Source organism: Malurus melanocephalus, unplaced genomic scaffold (assembly GCF_030028575.1).
Source record: "Malurus melanocephalus ecotype Western Australia unplaced genomic scaffold, MMel_1.1 scaffold_358, whole genome shotgun sequence".
NCBI lineage: Eukaryota > Metazoa > Chordata > Aves > Passeriformes > Maluridae > Malurus > Malurus melanocephalus.
In genome coordinates, this window is record NW_026623590.1 from 383,220 (window position 1) to 398,730 (window position 15,511).

Below are 15,511 nucleotides of genomic sequence, written 5' to 3' on the forward strand. Positions count from 1 at the left end.
TTTCTTTGTTAAACTGGTGAAGAGACACACTCTGAGTGTTCTCAGCAGTTCCTGTGACAAAGGAGATGAAGGACAGCTCAGTTTTTTTTCTTCCTTTTCTACCTTTTGGCCTTGTRGATGCAGAAATACCTTGGCAGGAATTGCCCTGAGCAGAGCAAGGCTGTGTAAACTCCACTCAAAAGCTGCTCCTCTCCTCAAGCACTCAGTGACTCAATATTTGCTTTTATCAAACAATTGAAAAAGAAAAAAAAATAATAACAGAACACTTAAAAAGCTTCAGCTGTCTGCTTAAAGGTTTTTCTGAAGAGAGCTGGGGCTGAGCATGTGTTTTTTTACTGAAATGGGTKCTGAAATCTCTGCTGGATCCCCACYGTGGTTCTGCAGTTTCTATCCAGGCTCTGTAGGCTTTGCCCACTGGGAAGAAAAGCAGATGTTTGGCAAAATAGGAGAATTAAATTGTCCCCCACACACACCACTGGCAGGCAAATAGAGGGAAGAGAGAAAAGCTGAAAATAGTCTTTATTACAGTTTCAGTCAGCTGGACTTCATTTTCCTGTCTGCAGTTTGCTGTTGGGACACGGATGTGTGCCCACCTTGGACAGACACAATTCACTCTCCTGTGTGTGATCTGTCTCTGTCTCAGACTGAAYCCTGCCTGCTGGAAGATCCTCTCCTCTCCTACCTGCAGATGAACCACATTTTCTGTGATGATTTCAGCAAAACCCCTGCTCTGATGAAGGCAGCTCGGGGTCCCAGTGCTGCTGAAACGTTTTTATCTGGCGTGGCAGAAACGCCTGTGTGACCTGGAGCATCATCTGCAGCAGCCAAGTGTGAAATCAGCTGTGCCAGGCAGCTCCTGTGCTGTAACCAGGGGATAATTCCTCTGTGGRAATGAAAATATTCACACTGTGGCACACCTGCTTTGGGAACATGGAGATATCCAGTGGGAAAGGGGGATTTGTCAGCCTTTCTCCCTCGCTGCTGCTCACCTGACAATAAACCCACAGCAGGAGCTGTGTGCTCACAAGAGGATTTTGGAACACAGATGTTTGCAGAGGGATGAAAGGTCGGAGCAGCTCTGTGAGCACTGCCCTCTGATGTGTTTGGCACCTGTGGCAGCACTTCCAAACAATCCCAGGATGGTTTGGGTTGGAAAGGGCCTTAAAGATCATCTATTTCCAAYCCCCTRYYRTGGRCAGGARCAGCCTCCACTAAACCAACTTTTYCTGRAGTTTTAACCCCTGGAATGCCATATTCCTTTTYTCCCCACCTTGGATAGTTTTTATTTTAATAGCCACGTTTAAATCTACACCGCTAGAAAGGTTTTCTTGAGGATTTTTGCCATGTCCTTCACATCTGCACTCCCAGGAGCAAAGAATTATTAGGAAGTGGCAAAGCTTAAAAAGAGCAGTGCCCATCCCTCATCTTGCTGGTGGCTGGAAGGCTGCAGGCATAATTTGAATTTCCTTGGCATTGCTGCCATGAGCAAAAGGATTTCTCCCTTCAGCTGGGAAGTTTTCCTCAGCAGCTCAGCACATGAGTGCTGTGATTTAACAATTTTACAGGAATCTGCCTTCCGGATTGATCTTTGACATCTGGAATTTGGTGTTTTACGGAAAAGATGCGCTGCTGTAGAGTGAATTAATTCTACCACTGCAGCTGAGAAAATGGGCTCATGCCTTTGAGAGTCCAGGAGAGGAATATTCTGGGAAGCAATCTGAGCTGATATTGTTGGGAGGATGATGCTGCCTGACAGATCGGCTGTGACAGCTGAAGATGTGCCGGAGCACAAAATAGAAAAGGAAAAGATTGTTGTTAGGCCAGCGACAAGATGAAACCCTACTGCTTGTGACAGCTGTTGGCAGCATGATATCMCTGTCCCCGAGCTTTCCACGGATCTGGAGCATTAGAAACTTCAGGATCACGTTGGTTRTGTGTTTTTGCAGATCTTGTTAGGGGTAATGCTCTCTGACAGCAGCCAAGTGTAATTGGCAGTGGGGATCCTTCAAGTGCAAGCAAAGAAACAAAACCTTGATGTTTCYGTGCTGATCCTCTCACGGGGTCATTGGTCACTGCTTTCCTGCTGGAATCAGCTGCAATCAGCTCAGAAAGTTGTGAGGTTTCTTTTTTCTAGGCCATCGAAGGAGAAAATGAAATGGGAAGAAATATAAGCAGAASTGAGCTCAGCGAGGTGCAGAGGGAACTTTGGGGAGCGGGGGAAGCTTTGCCTTCTGTTTGTTGAGGTGGAGTCACAAAGCTGTGTTTGAGAAACTTATAAAGTAAACAACACCTTTAAAACTCTGTAGATCTCAGCAAACTTTCCCAGCAGGGAAATCTCCCTGGAAACTGAWGTCCCTGTGTCCCCCCTGCTCCACAAACACTTCTGTGTTCTTCCCACCCAGGCTTTCCAGGTATTTTTGCTGAGGTTCTGTCACCTTCCCAGTTTTTAACCATCAGGAAGCTGAGCCAAGCCAAAGAGCCTCTGCTCAGGTCCTGCTGAAGCTGAAATGCCTTTTTGGCCRTGCTCTCTGTGTCTGGGCACATCTGGGGCTCCGTGGCTGCAGTTTCTCTCCTGTTCCAGTGACACTGTGCTTTGAGCCTCTCATCCATCAGGAAGGCTGARAATATTTCCTCTTAGGAGAGTAGATTTCTGGAATTCCAGTGCTGTGATGTTTTTTTTCCTTCCTTCACCATCTACAATTTCTGTCTTGCATTGAGTTCAGAACACAGCTTCATTTGTTTGCTGCCTGGTTTTAATTCAAAGACCCAGTCTCTTTAAAATTCTATTTTTTTTATTGTCATATCTCTTTCACCTGGTATGAATGACCATAGCTCAGTAGGAGAAGACGAGGTTCTGCTAATATTTATTAAATATTTCTTCCTGTGCATTTTCTGCTTGTGTTCAAAATATACCTGTGGGTATTCATCAGTTGAACTTTTTAAGAGTAAAGTTTTTCATCAGATCAAGGTAAAAATAATATGCACCATCATCCAAGGAAAACTTAGCTCTTGATGCTGAAAAAAACCAATATTTTGGGCTGTAGAGCAAAGCTTTTCTCTTTTGGTGTGTTCTGATAAGGAGATAATGTCTCAGGAGGTCATGAAAATTGCAAAGCCTTGCACTTCCCAAAGTGCAGCTGGAATATTCGTCCTGTCCAGAGTGTGACAAACTGGAGCAGACTGAGGGAAACCCAGGACCAAGGATAAAATCAGGAGATGTTTCATTAATGGCATGTAAAAACAGGGTTGTAACAAAGATTATCACTAAAGATTCTGCCTTCCCTAAATCCATGGCAGGGACATGTGGTTTATTGCTAAAATTGATCCCCTGTTTGTAGCCCAAAATGGGGTTTGTGAAGAAAAAAATGGGTCCAGTGAAAATGGGTTTTGTAAGAAAAACAACCACATCCCATAAAAACTGGTCTGGAATTGGGAGGGAAGCATTGTGCTGGTTTTGGCTGGGGCAGAGTTAATTTTTTCTTGGTATTCAGAGCACTCAAAGCAGTGGAAGTTGCTCCAAAGCGCTGCTGCCACCTGCAAAATAATTTCAAATATCAACCAAAAAAATCCTACATGTTTGTTTCTCTGGTGGTTTTTGCTTTGATTTTCCTTGTTTTCATTTACCTTTTGCTCCTTTCATTATTTTWCTGGCTGAGATGCTGGGCTGCCAGCCCTGGTGTTGATGAGCTTTGCATGCAGAAGGAATAGGCCAATTTTATTTCACCTCCTTTGTGCTCTGCCCACTCCGTGCACTTCAGCYGTGCTCTGCCTCCTCATAACCAGGGAATTTTGGAATTTCTGAGGATCTCCTTCCTGCTCAGCCTGATAACGAAACAGGCACTTGGCAGAGCTGAGGGGGAAAAGGGGAATGTGGCTGGACTGGGTCGGTTTTGAGATGATTTCACTGTCTAATCTCAGAGCAGCTCATTTTTTTGCAATCTGCACATCAGCCAGCAGTTAAAACAAAAATAACAAAAACAAAAAAAAAAAAAACAAACCCTTTCCATTATTTCGGACAAGGATCTAATTAAGACCAGAAGGTTGGAGGGGAGCAGCTCAGTATCCCGTTACACATTCCCCAAATTGAATCCCTGCTATTCCTCACTATGTCATCTGTCCCCTCACCTGAAGGAGCTTTTTTATTCAATATTCTCGAGATCTCCCTGGCAACCTGGCACCTCCTCTCTCGTGTGCCTCCTCTCTAATCTTTGTGGGCAAGGCCATGGAAGTGCTGTAGGGAATTCCAGCGCTGCAGCACAGGGGAACATCTCAAACAGCCTCTTTCCCTGCAAGTATTGACCTGGCTGGAGTCAAATAAACACCCTCTGATTCAGAGTGACATATTTTATGTCTTTTTGAACATTGAAAGAGTAAAAAWTCAGCAGTGTGCAAGGCAGCAAAGAGAATTTTTTGGTGCTTGCTATGCGCTGGACAATWATACATTGATTGTTTTGAGCCTAAGACGGGGAGAGATGGTTTTAAAACAGAAGAGAAGAGTTTGGATGAGATATTGGGAAGGAATTTCTCCCTGGGAGGGTGGACAGCCCTGGCACAGGGTGCCCAGAGAAGCTGTGGCTGCCCCTGGATCCCTTTGAGTGCCCAAGGCCAGGCTGGACATTGGGACAGTGGGAGGTGTCCCTGCCATGGCAGGGGTGGCACTGGGTGGGATTTAAGGTCCTTTCCAACCCAAACCATTCTGGGCTTCTGTGATTCTCTTGTGCTGTCTCAAGTTTCTCCTTTGGAGTGATTCACTGCAGGGTTTTTGTCTCTTTATTTCTCTGCAACTTYTTTCCTCTCCTGGTCCCTCAAACACCAAAACCTGGATGAGCACAACCGGGTTGAGTGGATGTCAAATGAAAGAAAAATGATTTGGTAATGACCAGAGATAAAGCAAGAAACTCTGACCCTTTCACATATTTAACTTTTTCTGTTGAGATTCCGTTTGGAAAGGTTGCAAAATTTTCCTCTTGGACATGAAGGCATTCCCATCTGTGTCCAGATTCTCTGGGTTTGGGTTTCTGCAGTTTGAAATGTGCTGCTCTGGGAACAGCCTGGTCCAAGGCGCTGCCTTCCCCTCCTGTCATCAGCAGGAGACAAATTTAAGGGATGGGATCACCCAGTTTCAGCTTTTCCATGCTGCAGTCTCGTCTCCAGCCTGTTGGCAAAACTTTTACCCTGATGAATTCCTTGGTGATGAGTGTTATTTCTTTGACTGATGTGCACAGGCAGGGGAACATTTCTACATCACTGCCCAAACTTCCTGAAACATACTTAAATAATTTACATAAAATCCAAATCTGCGTGTGAAATGTTCTCATGAGTCAAGGGTTTATTCGCTGTGAATCCATTCCRTGAGTGGGAGGAAACCTAAACTGTCTTGGATCAAATGGCCTTTATAAAATATAGATCAATTTCCTAATATTTATGTATGATTCTACTCATTATGTTTTTTCATTTTTTCTTATTTCAGTCTGAAACTGCCTCAGCAACCCCTCACTAGAGCTGCTTTTTTTTGTGGATGTTAACACTAAATCAGGAGAGTTTCTCCTGTGTCTGTCTCATTAAATATTATCTCTCTGATTTGCCAGGGTGGATCATAACAGGGACATTAAAAAGGCATGTATCTGTAATTGCTTTTTAATGCCACTGTTATTTATAGGTGATCTCAGTTTCAAAGGAACATGGAAAGTCATGTAAAAACAAAAAGCTTTTGGTGATAAGGGAGTGCCAAGGAAAATCGATCATACATGAAGTTAATTAACTCAAGGGGTGTTAATGGTCCTAGAATGAAAGAGGTTTCTGTGTGCAGTGAGTTGTGGTTTTGCCAGGGTTGTGCTAATTATTGCAACTTCATAAGCAGGAAAAAACTTTAAATTGTACGGTTTTGTATGAGCATTATTAACAAATATCACAGCAGCTCTGGGTATGACAGACACAGCCTGACACATGATTAATAGGAAAAAAAAATTAAATTCAGTTCTGTGTGGAAATACAGCCCCACATTTATCTTGCAATCCTAATTTTCATTTGTGCATGACACAGTTCCCCCTGCAGAGCGAGCCCAGTTAGCTCAGGAGTYTCCTGAAGAGTTTTACATCACTAAAAAACTTCCAGTGCATCCTTTAAAGCTCAGCTGGGCCAGGGTGCCTCTGCAGATTCCTGCTGAACATCTTCCCAAAGGATTTGTGTCTTCTCACAGCTACACAAAATAAAGCATTGCCTGCCAGGATTTCTTAGGTCAGCAGCTGTGGCACACCCGTGCTTCATCTGAGGGTGAATAAATCTGTGGGATGTAGGAGGATGGGGCACCAGGGTGTGTATTTCACATAGAAACAGATAAATGTAAGTATAAAAAGAAAATTTAGAGGGATTTTGTGTGTCCAGCTTGACCAGGTTGATTTTCAGGGAGTGGTTACCCAAGGGTCTGTAGCTGTCTCTGAAATAACAATTATTTTTTAAGACTTCAAAATTAATTTTCATATACATTAAAGACTTTAAGGTATATGAAAATGTATCTAGTGCTCCAAAGTACATATATAAATATATTTGTGTGTGGGCACATATAATTCCTCCGTGTTTGACTCGCATCTGTGGGATATGAAGAGTTTGCCCATAATCCTGTGGAACTTCATTTTCTGGCAGATGAGTCTCTATTAATTCCTAAAACCCTGAGCAACAACAGAATTGCTTTGCAGTGTTAGGGGGGAAAACATTACAATAAAAATGAAGCATACTTTTAATTATCTGTAGTCATTTGGATGAAATCTATAATGAGCTTGATAAATGCTGATGCTCTAGGCATCAATTTTTCAAATGGCAGTCSAACCAAGAATATCTGGGGAAGGCATTGTTAGCTCAGGCTGCACAATATTTTTGAGGTCTTGGTTTGTAGGAATAATTAAAATGACTTATGTAAGATAAGTGTCATATCTCTGTCAGCAACTAAATGTTAAATGTTATTATAAACTAATTACTTCCTGGAATTGAAAGGAAAATGATAATTTTGTGTCTTAGCTGCTAAAAGATGGTGTCTGATCCTTCTCTCACCAAACTCTTCACTGGCACATCGGCAGTGAGGAAAATTTAATTTGCTCTTAAAGGGTTCTGACACGTGGCAGAGTCAAGGCATTTGATTCAAGGGAAATGGAGGGTGGAGAGAGAGGTGAACAGGCAAAGGAATATGTTAAAAATTGGTTTATCCTTTCTGATTTCACTGTTTATTCTTGCTTTTTTGCTTGGAAAACATGAACAGGGATCCTGCCAGGGGTGCTGAGCAGTGTTTGCTCCATCAGACCCCACTGATGTCACATTGGCAGCTGCCAACCTCASAGAATTTAGGACTTGGTGGACCTTTGGTTTGACAACCTGCAGCTCATTTGGGGGCTTTTGCACCTGCTGAGGTTTGTAGCAGATTTATAGGCTTGAGATTTAAACACAAAAATCTCCTGACAATCCCTGTCCTCTTCACACAGCGTTTTAAAGGATTAGTGAGGGAGCAGTGAGGGCAAAATGAAGGCATCTCCCTAAAAATCCATGATTGTACAAGTGAAATACGAGCACAGTCTGCTTGGAGCAATTGGTTCATGCTTGTGGCAAGGAGGAAATTGTGGGTTTAGTAAAAAAACAAAAATACCATTTTATGTTTCAACAAATTGGCAGAAATGGCAGCAMAACTTCTTTAAAATTAAAAATGCAAATGCAAGCCTGCAGGCACACACTCCAGAGCAGGAAGGAGGTACAGAGAGGATGTAATTGKTGGTTGGAGTCTAAGGATAAACTTAGGCTCTGTGAACTTTCATTATTTTTAGAGCCTGGCTTCCTAAAAGTATTGCAGATGCTTGCAGCAACCTTTTGTAATCCCACAGCACTATTTGCATTTCGTTAGTTCCATTTTAATAACTTCTGATTTTTTTGCTGGAGTTACTTAAATTTCWGTGTTTATAAATTTTCCGTGTTAGGAGCGGTTTTCTTGGAGCTTTTAAACAGAATTCTGTAGCACTCTGAAAATGTTCAGATCCAAGTACAGTCAGAGGCTTTGCCCAGTGACATCTGTTCAGCAGCGTAATTTCACTCAGCTACAAGTGACATATTTCATTAACTGAGATGTTTGAAATGGAATTTGACAGCTTTCCAGCCCAGAATCTCCAAAGTTACTATTGAGTGAAAATATGCCATCCTAGGAGCCTTGCAGGGCCCAGGAAGGATTATTTTTATGGAAGGGATGTTGGAAAATAATGCATTAAAATGTCACGTGTGCCACTGGTGATGCATGTGCCTGTGAGCTGCACATCTCGGTGATTTTGGGGARTCTTGGAGCCCTAATTTTGGGGTTTGGGGTTTCCTAAATCTGCAACTCCAGTGCTGCATTGAGCAGGCAAGATCAGAACGCCACAAAAAGCTCTGAGATGATCTCTTAGCTGTAGAATAGTTGTGCTAATTAAGCTCTGCATTTCAATCTCTCAGGTTCCTCAATTATGACATTGCAGCCCCTCTGTGGCAGCACACTGGAGTGTGGCAGATAGGAGATTAGGAAGTGGAGAGATTCAATGGGAAAATGTCCAAAAGCATTTCAAACCACTTAAGATAATTACACTAGGGGAAAGAATGTGGCGTGTTTAAAGGATATGAGGTGTTTTTTTGTGAATAGAATGGTGTTAGGTACCTGTGCATGGGAAACTCATTACCCACGCTGGACTCATTTTTCACATGGTAATGAGAAAGAAGAATTAAAAACCACCTCTGTGGATATCACCTTTGTGAGCAGCAGGAGGTGCTTGAGCTGAGACCACCACGGCAGAGGCAGCAGTTTAACAGGCTTGTTTATTCCTCTGGATGTAGCTGGGGAAAAAAACCAAAAAACCAAAAAAAACACAGCAATTGGAGAAATAACCACTGATTTCMGTGTAAAGGTCAAAATTACCTGAATTGAGATGCTTAAGAATTAATGGAGTAGGCTGGTGTCAGCAGACAGAATAAATGACATTTTTTCTAACTGCCTGCTCACCATCCTGTTTTCCWCCCCCACAGGTGGGAAAGGTTTCAAATGCATGGCCAGAGGGGTTTTAATCAGAGTTTGTACAGCAGAGTGAGGCAGGAATGGGGGAGAAAACTGGCATTTGGTCATTGAGGAGGACAGAACAGAGTGAGAGGTGTGAGAGAAGGTCTGGTGAGTGTGTGTGAGCTGCAGACAGAGCCACACCAGGACCAGCCCTGCACCACCTCAGTCAGTCCCAGCAGCTCACTGCCATCCTTAAACAGGCACCAGAATATTCCATCTTCTTCCTAAAACAGTTCTTAAACACTGAGCTGGGAACCAAAGCCAGGGGAAGCAGAAAATCATCCTTCAGAGCACTGAGTGGTGTGCTGTGCTCCTCTTCAGAGCTCACAGCAGCTTCTCCCCATCCCCTGAAAGGAACCCTGAAAAGCCAGAGGGCATTGCTGTGGGTCTGCTCCAACTGGGAAAATACTGAGATTATCCCTGAGCAGCACTGACATGAAAAAGGCGCAGTTCTTGTCCTTTTTTTCCAGCCTGATGTTCTGCACTCAGTGCCTGTGTGGCAAAAGGACAATTTGATAATAATCTGCACCAGTGTGAAAGAAGGACAGCAATTGTCTACGCTGGTGAAAAAGGGGGATTAGGAAAAAGGAGAGAAGGTTGGATTTGGGGAAATRCATCGTGACAGGAACATCTGTTGGAGTGGGATCAGCGTCGCTCCTGACATTTGCAGCTCCTGGTTTGATCCATGGCACTTTTGCCTTCCAGGAGTCCCTCTGTACGATCCACTGGATTTTTTCCATCTCTGAAACTGTCTGTGACTGTCTGTCTGATGCTCCCTGGGTGATGAAATATCATTATAACCTTTTGAAATAATATATCGGTGCCTGGAGAGYGGAGACTGATTTTCTCATTTGCGAGTGAGAGGCAGTGTGTTAAATTACTGCTCCTGTCATTAAAGGGATTGAGGGAAAAAATCTGATGTGCTTAAAGCAGGACATTTTTCCCCTCCCTAAACAAACCACCTCAGATTTCACCTTGTGGGGAGCCAGGAAGGTGAGGATTAGAAGTTTAAATAATGTTCATCATACTCCCTGAAGCTTTAGTTTCTTGCTTGACACCTGCAAATTTCAGCAAATCTGACATGGGAGCTTTTCTACTGACTTCCAGAGGATGAGGGAGCCTGTGCTGTGTCTGTCATAGATCAGGAGGCATAAAATTCATCCTTCTGGGCCATGGAAGCTTCTGCTTGTTCATTTGGCTCTGGGAAATYTGATCTTGAGCAGTCTGGGATAGTGGAAGGTGTCTCTGCCCCTGGCAGGGGATGGAACTGGATGAGCTTTGAAGTCCCTTCCATTCTGTGATTCTGTGAAATGTGAAAAAAAATCCCTGTGCTGACAAACCCAGTGACTAAGTACATGAGTAACTGTGCTCAAGAATTGGACTTTTTCATCTTTGGAGCATAAATGAGAAAGTTGTAGTGTTGCTTCAGCTGATTTTTTAAAATCACATCAAGCAGCTGACACAGTTCCCCACGGCATTTGTTTCTGTCTCTTCGTACAGGGCAAATATTGATAATAATCTGATATTTCTGAGCATTGTAGCTGGCACCATTTGAACCCCCAGCCRTGGTGATGAATTGCTCTATGATATATTAATGTTATTTTGATCCCAGCCCCTCCAGAATTACATTGATCCAATTAGGTTAAGTAGCTTGCCATCTAAATTAATTTACTTCCCTTTATTAATCTCCTTTACTCCGGGTCAARAGCAGAAATGTAAATCAATCCATAATATTGCATTTCTTTGGGGGGGGTGGGAGGGTAATTAAATTACCCAATAGATACATGTGCTGGGATGATTGTTGGGTGTGTTAAACATGATTGCCATCATTGGGACGTGAAGTGGTTCACACTCAGTAGTGAAATTTGAGTGCTTGTTACACTTCATTTCCATAACCTGGCCAGASAAGCCTTGCAGTCCCTGGGTGCTGATCCTACACAGGTTTTAGGATATTGGACATTTTGTAAGTGGAGAAAACAGCTCCTTCCTGTGCCAGGAACTGCTGGAGTCCCTGGCAGCGTTTCAGAGAGGCTTCACCCTCTGCAGCGAGGAGGAAACCTTGGCTGCTCTCGGGCTGGCACCTGGCAGAGAAGGAGATGTCTCAGCAGGGATATCTCACTCACCAGGCTGAAGGAGGGTTGGTACAGGCTCCTGGAAAATTCTTCTTTCCAAAATTTCCATGGGTTGGTACCATCAAATCCCAGAATAGTTTGGGTTAGGAGGGATCTTAAAGCTCATCCAGTGCCACCCCTGCCATGGCAGGGACACCTCCCACTGTCCCAGGCTGCTCCAAACCCCCATGTCCAGCTTTCTGTTCCACACTGGGACATTCTTCTTCTTTTCTCAGGTTAGTCCAGCAGTGGGATTCCATCCTCTTGGATTTCCAGTATTTTCAGGGTCGATACCAAACTTCCCTCCTGACAGGGACATTGCTGATCCCAAAAATTTGTTTACCTGCTACGTTTCCTCCCTTTAGTGAGTAGAACTGTCCAAGGCAGACTCAAACAGAAATGAAACTCTGATGTGAGGGAATGAGATGCAGTTGCTGGAAGCTGAATGTTGGCACAGTTAAAATAAATACAAAGTGCAGTGGGTTTGGGCTGGGCTTAGTTAAAATCCTGCCARGTTTGTGACAGCTCCATCATCCTGGGACATCCAAACAAGGGTAAGAAAATGGATCTGGTTCCTTCCCTGTCGCTGTAGCAGAAGATAAATTTGGGTCAAATGACCCCTGTAATGGGGCAGGGCAGGCTGGTGATCACAACTCCCTTCTGGTGTTCAAACCTGCAGATCTGTGGAATATTTTCTAAATCCGCGCCCGAGGGCAGAACGAGCAGCAGCAGAAAGGTCACCTTTATCATCATTGCTGTCAAACACCTTGGAAACAGCAGAGCACAAAGCAGGAGTGCTGCTCAATCACTCTGCCCTTCTCATACACCTGTTACTGTGCTTTGTCCCTGGAAATAAAACCCATTCCCTGTCCTGAATGAAACCCCACTCCTGAAAAGAGCACAGCAAAGCTCTGCTGGCCTCAGCAATGGGATCCTGCCTTCACAAAGGTAATTAATGCTGCTCAGTGCAGAGCTGAGCAGTGTTATAGAAATAATGATAATTGTGGGAGCTGCTGCTCTCTGTGGTAATATGACAGCAGGAAACAGAGAGGGACTTTCTGCAAGAGAGTGCAGTGACAGGACACAGGGAATGGCTTCACACTGAGCCAGGGCAGGGTTAGATGGGATTTTGGGAAGGAATTGTGCCYTGTAGGGTGGGCAGCCCTGGCACAGGGTGCCCAGAGAAGCTGTGGCTGCCCCTGGATCCCTGGCAGTGCCCAAGGGATTTTGGTTGGAGCTCTGAGTACATTGGGACAGTGGGAGGTGTCCCTGCCCATGGCAGGGGTGGGATGGGATGAGCTTTAAGGCCCCTTCCAACCCAAACCATTCTGGGATTGATTGGACACAGCCCAGTTTGCTCCTGGCAGGGTTTGTGGAGGCTGCAGCACAAGAGCTGAGATCACCATGGTGGTCAAGAGTCCTCTGAGACACCCCAGGGGTCCCTGTGGAGCTGGGTGCTGTAATTTATTATTGTGTATCTAAATGAACAGGGGATCTTTGGTTGGGCACCCAAATCCTGCTGTGGTGCCTGAGATGCAGTTCCTGTGAACCCACCAAATGCTGCAGCGTTTCAACATTCCCTATCTCTTAATACCTAATATTTCCCACAAGCTGAAAAATGTAAAAGTTAAATGTGAGAATCTCTGCTTGAATACTCACTATAATRTGTTGGGGCTTCATTTTTTGCCTTGCCACTTCCTTATTTTCTTTTTTTCCTTTTCTTGTTAGTTTTTGGTCTTGTTTCATTCTTTTCCCCCCCCTACCTCAAGGTAGAGGTAGGAAAATAGGCTTTTAAAGCTCTCCCTAATAAATGTAGAGTTCCTAACACAACCAGATCCTGATGGAGCCACTGACTATTAATGTGCTGCAAATTGATCAGTAATGAAAATTAAATGTGTGTTTATGCTCTGGTTTCAGTGTTTATACCAACACCAGAAATGTGTACCACGACTGTAATGGTTCCCACCAGAATATTTGCAAGGGTGCAGCATTAAATCAGCTTTTATAAATAACAAAAGGGCCTGGTTTGTTCAAATGAGCAACCCAAGGGAGAAGCACCTCTGAAGTGGGACAGAATGAGAGATGTGAAATGTTTTGAAAAGTCAAGGATTTACAACTTTTCTGAAAATGATGGTGGCATTTATCTCTTGGCTTCTTCTGTATTTTACCTTTGCAGTTCAGCAGAAATTTTGTCCCARTTCCAGGATGTTTGTGATGAGGATGCAGCTCAAGAGTAAATGTGAATGAGCGTTCCTCCTCCTGGCTTTGTTCAAAATGCTCTTTGGAGAARGAGTTGAGAAACAGATCGATAGCAAGAGTCCTTTTTTAAAATAAAGAGGCAGATGCAGCTTTTCCTCTTCCATGAATTCCCCACTAAAAGAATTGTTTTCGTGGTTGTCACGCACATGCCCCTCCCTGGAGGTTCCCAGAAAATGACAATTGCATGTCAGAATTGTTTTATCTCGTTGCCAAAGGCAGGAGGGGAAGTGTGGAGAGGATGGGAACAAACTGCCTCRTGCCAGACATGGTCCTGCACAGTCTCCTGTGAAATTGTTGCGTTTCCATTTGTGAATATCCTTTCTGATGATCACAATAAATCCAGTGCTGTAAATCCTGTGATGTTCGTGGAGTGTTTTCCCTGGAGTGGCAGTGGAAGGAGTTTGTTTCCCTCACCAAGAGCTAAATTAGTCTTTGGGTGGTCGCTGGCTGATGAATACACCAGATTAGAYGGGGAAAATAAGGAACACAAGGAAAACATTTTCCTTTTCAACAAACCACCATTACTTAACAATACCCCAGCCCCCAGATTTCCCATTTAACCTAAAATGTGTTGAAAATTACATGGAAGATTCAGCACTGAAACGTGCTGGCACGCAGCCCTCATTTGGAAGAGAAAACAGTCTGGAAACTTGTAGTTTTATCACAATTACCCCAGGAAGTGTTYGTGTCCTGCAGCTTCAGTATCTGCAGTTCCATTTTCCCTTAATCCCCGTAGTCATTGTGTCCTTAACCCCTGGATTTCATCCGTGTGTAAAGTGGAGGTTCTAAAGGATAAATCCAAGGTGAGGTGACCCTAATGTGCTGTGTTTTTATTTTTATTTTTTTTTTCCAGGGGCCTGTTAGCCAGAGGTTTCACCGAGACCCATTACCTGGAGGATGGCACGGACGTGGTTCTCAGGCGCAATCACACGGTAACGCTGAGCTCTGCTGGGCAAAGATGCTTCACCCYCAAAATCCAGAGTGTTCTGTGCCAGGATCTGAGCCCTGGCATGAAATAGTTCCACCTGTGATCTTTTTTTTTGTTGTTTCCTTCAGTGTCTGTCTGGCTGCTCTGATCTACGCAGGGATTTTTAGAGGGAGACTTTAAAGGCGAGAGTTTAAACCCTGGGGTTTGAACCAGGTGACTTTTAAAATTTGTGAGAGTTTTTTTTCAGCTTCTGGGAAATAAACCCATTGAAATTTGATAATTGTGGCAGCCTTGGTGATAAGTTAYGGAGGAAAGCCCTGATTCTGTTTGGAAAAAAAAAAAAACCCTAAAAAATCTGATTTCCATAGTGCAAAAGTTCATGTCAGAAGTTTGAAGGCTTGAGTGTCTTTCCTCACTGGGGAAGTCATGGCTGGGGTGTGGGAGAGGGTGTTGGTTGGGTTTATTTTTAAATAAACCACAAATGTGTTRTGGATGTACYTTMTAACARTATTTGTGTGTGTGTATGTKTATATYTATRTACGTGTATAAATATGTATATATACAAAATACAGCTTGTTAAAACAAGTCATTAAAACCTGCTTTTTCCAAATAAAAACCCCTCAAGGCGGGAATGTGTTTGTCCTCTGACAGCAGGAATGCCTTAATTAGAAATAATGCAGCAAGCCATTTTAATTACAAAGCTTATCTCTTATCTGCCTAAGTCCCATCAAATATTTGTTACGTTGTGGAATTTACTTATTTCCACTTTCAGCAGAGGCTTCGTGCTTTGTGTTCCCATCCATAATGGGCTTTGCTGGGATCAGGGRAAGAAATAATTTCTCTGCATAACATCTTACTTGTGAAAGAGCATCTTCATTATAGCTGCAGACACCCCAAGCACAGCGATCATTCCRAAAGCTTTCGGTGCTTTCATTTTGCTGGGTGCTCATATCTCCTTCAAAATCAGCTCAGGAGAAAAGAGTCATTTGTTTTGGGAGCAGAGGCTCCTGGAGGAAGGGAAAGGAAATAAATGACACACACGAGTCTTTTAGAGATTTACCTGAGTTAACAGGAGTATGTGTGCACCTATTGACAGGTTTTCCTTCCTAGAAAACAATATCTGTTTGCACAACGGCAGCAAGTTGTGATTAATAA

General features: G+C 43.6%; 1 protein-coding gene across 1 annotated transcript in view; it reads left to right on the forward strand.

Moving 5' to 3' along the window:
* ADAM12 (ADAM metallopeptidase domain 12) overlaps positions 1-15,511 on the forward strand; it is a 159,803-nt gene that overhangs the window by 71,864 nt on the left and 72,428 nt on the right. The window contains exon 4 of the mRNA XM_057378427.1: positions 14,282-14,360. Within this exon, the coding sequence (XP_057234410.1) occupies positions 14,282-14,360 (79 nt within the window). The remainder of the gene's footprint in view (positions 1-14,281; positions 14,361-15,511) is intronic.